The sequence below is a fragment of the Scylla paramamosain genome, chromosome 26 (genome assembly GCF_035594125.1).
Source record: "Scylla paramamosain isolate STU-SP2022 chromosome 26, ASM3559412v1, whole genome shotgun sequence".
In the NCBI taxonomy this organism is placed as follows: domain Eukaryota; kingdom Metazoa; phylum Arthropoda; class Malacostraca; order Decapoda; family Portunidae; genus Scylla; species Scylla paramamosain.
In genome coordinates, this window is record NC_087176.1 from 3,900,001 (window position 1) to 3,904,737 (window position 4,737).

Below are 4,737 nucleotides of genomic sequence, written 5' to 3' on the forward strand. Positions count from 1 at the left end.
TTTAGATATCGCATGAGAGAGAGAGAGAGAGAGAGAGAGAGAGAGAGAGAGAGAGAGAGAGAGAGAGAGAGAGAGAGAGAGAGAGAGAGAGAGAGAGAGAGAGAGAGTGTTGTTCCTATCAGTAAACTATAGAGAGATGTTGTTCTTTTTATCAGCAGTGTTATGCTAGTGTGTGTTGTGATGAGTAATGCACAACACAGTATCTCATGACATTCTAGATAGTGAAGGTCACAGCAGCTCCATTCTGCCACTCTTAGAAACACACAATACTGATGGGCTGACTGACACAATGGGACACTCAGTACATAAGTGATAGGGGTGGTGAGATGCAGGCCACAGGGAGGCAAGCCACCACCACCACCACCACCACCTGTGTTATGCTGTGCTGGCCTGGCTGTGCCCCTCCATGGCACAGGAATGAGATGAATGCACCCTCCCTCCCTCTCTCTCTCTCTCTCTCTCTCTCTCTCTCTCTCTCTCTCTCTCTCTCTCTCTCTCTCTCTCTCTCTCTCTCTCTCACACACACACACACACACACACACACACACACACACACACACACACACACACACACACACACACACACACACACACACACACACAGGCACAGGCAGGGATGCACAGGCAGGATGCCCAGGCAGGACTCACCTCATGATGGTGCGGTGTGAGGACTCTCCAAGGGAGTACAGCAGCAGCAGCAGCACGGCTATCAGCACGGCCAGGACCACCACGCGGCGCCGCCAGGATGCCTTGCGTGGCCCTGCCAGGCACAGTGAGGTGCGGTGCCACAGCCGCCATGGCCGGCACCCCCGTGGCACACTGCGGGGCCGCCCCTGCTGTAGGGGAGGGGCCCCTCCTATCAACAAATAAGTGTCCTGGGAGACAGCAGAGCCACCGGGGCTCTGATCACCCTCCATGGGGCCTCACCCACTCTCACACTCCCAACTCCTGGGGGGGGCGCTGCTCCCTGCTGGAGGCCGCCACTCCTCCTGCCATGGCCGGGCGGCGGCGGCCAGCCCGGGGGGCATTGGCGTGTGGGGCGCTGCTCACCACCACCACTTGCAGGGCTTGCCAGCAGCACACACTACCAGCACTGCTGCTGCTGCCACCGCTGCAATGAACACACAGCCACTCAGTCCTCCAAATGTCAGGGATCAGTCAGCATGCCACCACCTGTCCCACTCCTCTCCACTCAATGTCCACCCACCACCCAATGCAAACTGAATCACAACACTGTGCAAAACACTGCAGCTGTGTTAACTGTGGTGGCTGTATTTAGAGCTGTGTGTGTTGGTTGTGTTAACTGTGGTGGTGGCTGTGTGTTAAGTGTAGTGATAGGGTGGTCCAAACAAGTAAAGTTGAGATATTGTTCACTCCACAAGTTTACCTTATTTCACTGCTCCTAAGTAACATTGAGACCAATATTCATGAAATTTCATCAACTACAGGAGTGGTGCAGAAAAGTGTCTTTCACCTAAAGAAGAGACAATGAAAGGGGTGTTAATTTTTGTTCTTCTTTTCCAAAGCAATGCTCCTATTTTCCAGGAAAACAGAATAACTGAATCAATAATAATGCTTCCTCGTGCCTATTTAAATGACGAAATGAGGCAGGACTTCAACCTGTTCAACAATTAAGTAGCCACACTCTTTCAACGGTCCCTTCTTGGTCACAGCAGGGAGGCAGCACCGGTGATCCACCATGAGGCAGAAAAGGTCCCATTTCAGTTCATCCTTGCTAAACGACGCTGTGAAGGTCTGGATGAGAAAAACAGCTCTTTCTGCTGTGTTATTCACCACCTTCAAAGAACCCACAGACTTCATCTCCAGGACCATTATGTTTACCTCCCATGTTCTGAGGCATTCCTTCAAGCAAGATGATTTTGTCTTCTTCCCCTGGTCACCAATGACACTAATTATCTTCAGAATCTTTCTGGTAATGAACTCCTCCAGCCTGATTCCAATCTCTGGGACTCCTTGCAAGTGACAGGACACCCTGGCTTCTCCCACTCAAGGTTGTTCACCATCTTGCACTTTGAGCAGCCAGGAGTATGAACAAAGTCCTCGTCATCCAGGGACTGGATGCTGGAGGAGAACGTGGAAGACAGCTGAGCCACTGCCATCAATGTGAAGCTGCCCCGGCCTCTGCCTTTGTCTTTCTCGCCTTCTCTTGCTCTTTCCGAAAGTTGCTTCTAACTCTCGCTTCAGTTTGCACAAGATCAGGGTCAGACATGCTGCAGGAGGTGACCCCGTTCTCATGTGGCATTTGGTAAAATACGCGATCCTCTTCGCTGGTCATCTGCGGTGGGGCATCACTGGCTTTGATGTGGAAGAGATAGCCGAGAGGGTCCTGGAAAATCCTTGCCTGCGTGCTGCCTCACTTCCAGCTCTTCTTAAGATTCTGGTATTCTTCAACTTCTCCAATCTCTCAAGACTGGAATCCTTGCCCTCGTCCAGGCAGTACAGCAGGCTTGGCAGGTCTTCTTGAGGCTTCCCGGGAGAAGCAGGTTCTGCTTCAGGTGAAAGAATTGTGACTTGTGAAGTACATCCCCTCACATCACAAGCTGGGCAGTTGAGAAAAGCTTAAGGGGACTGTCTAATAACCACCACTCCAGAGAGAGAGAGAGAGAGAGAGAGAGAGAGAGAGAGAGAGAGAGAGAGAGAGAGAGAGAGAGAGAGAGAGAGAGAGAGAGAGAGAGAGAGAGAGAGAGAGAGAGAGAGAGAGAGAGAGAGAGAGAGAGAGAGAGAGAGACCAAAAAAGATGTTTGGGCCATCTTTAAATACACATGAAGTCATCATTTTCTCCCACAGTACAGGAACAGAATGGAATGAAAATAACCTTGTGGAGTGCACTTCACGGAAACTTTTAAAATTAACATGGATTTATGGACCAGGTTAGTGTGGAGGCTGTTTAGAGCTGTTAAGTGTGGTGGCTGTGTTTAGTGCTGTGTGTATTAAGTGTTCTGTTAAGTATTAAGTGACGTGGCTGTGTTACATAAGTGTTTAATACAAAGTGCAGTGGCTGTTGTGACTAAAGTGCGGTAGTTAAATGTAAAGTATTAAGTGTGGCTGTGAACATGTGTTAAATAAGGTGATGACTGAAAAGTGCAGTGTGGTGATGATGCTGTTAAGTATTCAGGGTGGTAGTGACTTAAGTGTGGTGGTGGCTGTGTTAAGTGTGGTTGTGACTGTGTTAAGTGTGGTGGTGGCTGTGTTAAGTGTGGTGGTGGCTGTGTTAAGTGTGGTGGTGACTGTGTTAAGTGTGGTGGTGACTGTGTTAAGTGTGGTGGTGACGGTGTTAAGTGTGGTGGTGGCTGTGTTAAGTGTGGTGACTGTGTTAAGTGTGGTGGTGACTGTGTTAAGTGTGGTGGTGACGGTGTTAAGTGTGGTGGTGGCTGTGTTAAGTGTGGTGGTGGCTGTGTTAAGTGTGGTGGTGGCTGTGTTAAGTGTGGTGGTGACTGTGTTAAGTGTGGTGGTGGCTGTGTTAAGTGTGGTGGTGACTGTGTTAAGTGTGGTGGTGGCTGTGTTAAGTGTGGTGGTGGCTGTGTTAAGTGTGGTGGTGACTGTGTTAAGTGTGGTGGTGACTGTGTTAAGTGTGGTGGTGGCTGTGTTAAGTGTGGTGGTGACGGTGTTAAGTGTGGTGGTGACTGTGTTAAGTGTGGTGACTGTGTTAAGTGTGGTGGTGACTGTGTTAAGTGTGGTGGTGACTGTGTTAAGTGTGGTGGTGGCTGTGTTAAGTGTGGTGGTGACTGTGTTAAGTGTGGTGGTGGCTGTGTTAAGTGTGGTGGTGACTGTGTTAAGTGTGGTGGTGACTGTGTTAAGTGTGGTGGTGGCTGTGTTAAGTGTGGTGGTGACGGTGTTAAGTGTGGTGGTGACGGTGTTAAGTGTGGTGGTGACTGTGTTAAGTGTGGTGACTGTGTTAAGTGTGGTGGTGGCTGTGTTAAGTGTGGAAGTGGCTGTGTTAAGTGTGGTGGTGGCTGTGTTAAGTGTGGTGGTGGCTGTGTTAAGTGTGGAGGTGGCTGTGTTAAATGTGGTGGTGACTGTGTTAAGTGTGGAGGTGGCTGTGTTAAGTGTGGAGGTGGCTGTGTTAAGTGTGGTGGTGACTGTGGCTAATACCACAAGGACTAGCTAGCAATGTTAAGTGATACGTGGAGGGCTCAAGTGTTTGTGGTGTTAAGTGTTGACCATGAGAGCCAGTGAATGAATTAACATCGTGTGTATGAGAGAGAGAGAGAGAGAGAGAGAGAGAGAGAGAGAGAGAGAGAGAGAGAGAGAGAGAGAGAGAGAGAGAGAGAGAGAGAGAGTGTGTGTGGTGTGTATGTGTGTGTGTGTGTTACGTAAATCCATACAACAAAAAATTATGCCCAATAAATATATGTGCGTGCGTGCGTGTGTGAGTGTATGTCAAGTAGCAGATCAAGCCAAACCAACAAAAAACAAACAAAATCAAGCATTCCCTCGCAAACTGACATCTGTTGGATTCATTAACAAACAAACAAGAATAAATCACCAAAACAAACCCTTCAAATCGACTATAAACAAAACCACCCCGCTCTTCACACCTTAATATCTCACTCCTCCGCCTCTCCGCGACCTTGAACTTACATCTCCTGAGGTCACGATCAGGTCAAAGTAACGGTACTCCCCTGATGACCTCGCTGGATGAACGGACAGGAGCACTAACACCACCCACGTCTATCCACCACGACCATCATGGCGACACTGACGAGAGGGGGCCAG

At 49.4% G+C, this 4,737-nt stretch overlaps 1 protein-coding gene across 7 annotated transcripts in view; it reads right to left on the minus strand.

Moving 5' to 3' along the window:
• LOC135113618 (bifunctional heparan sulfate N-deacetylase/N-sulfotransferase-like) overlaps positions 1-4,737 on the minus strand; it is a 76,744-nt gene extending 72,007 nt beyond the window's left edge. For all 7 annotated transcript variants that reach the window (XM_064028995.1, XM_064028990.1, XM_064028992.1 and 4 more), the window contains exons 1-2: positions 4,603-4,737; positions 649-1,111 (exon numbers count right to left, since the gene is read on the minus strand). In XM_064028995.1, the coding sequence (XP_063885065.1) occupies positions 649-917 (269 nt within the window). In that variant the 5' untranslated portion in view covers positions 918-1,111; positions 4,603-4,737. The remainder of the gene's footprint in view (positions 1-648; positions 1,112-4,602) is intronic.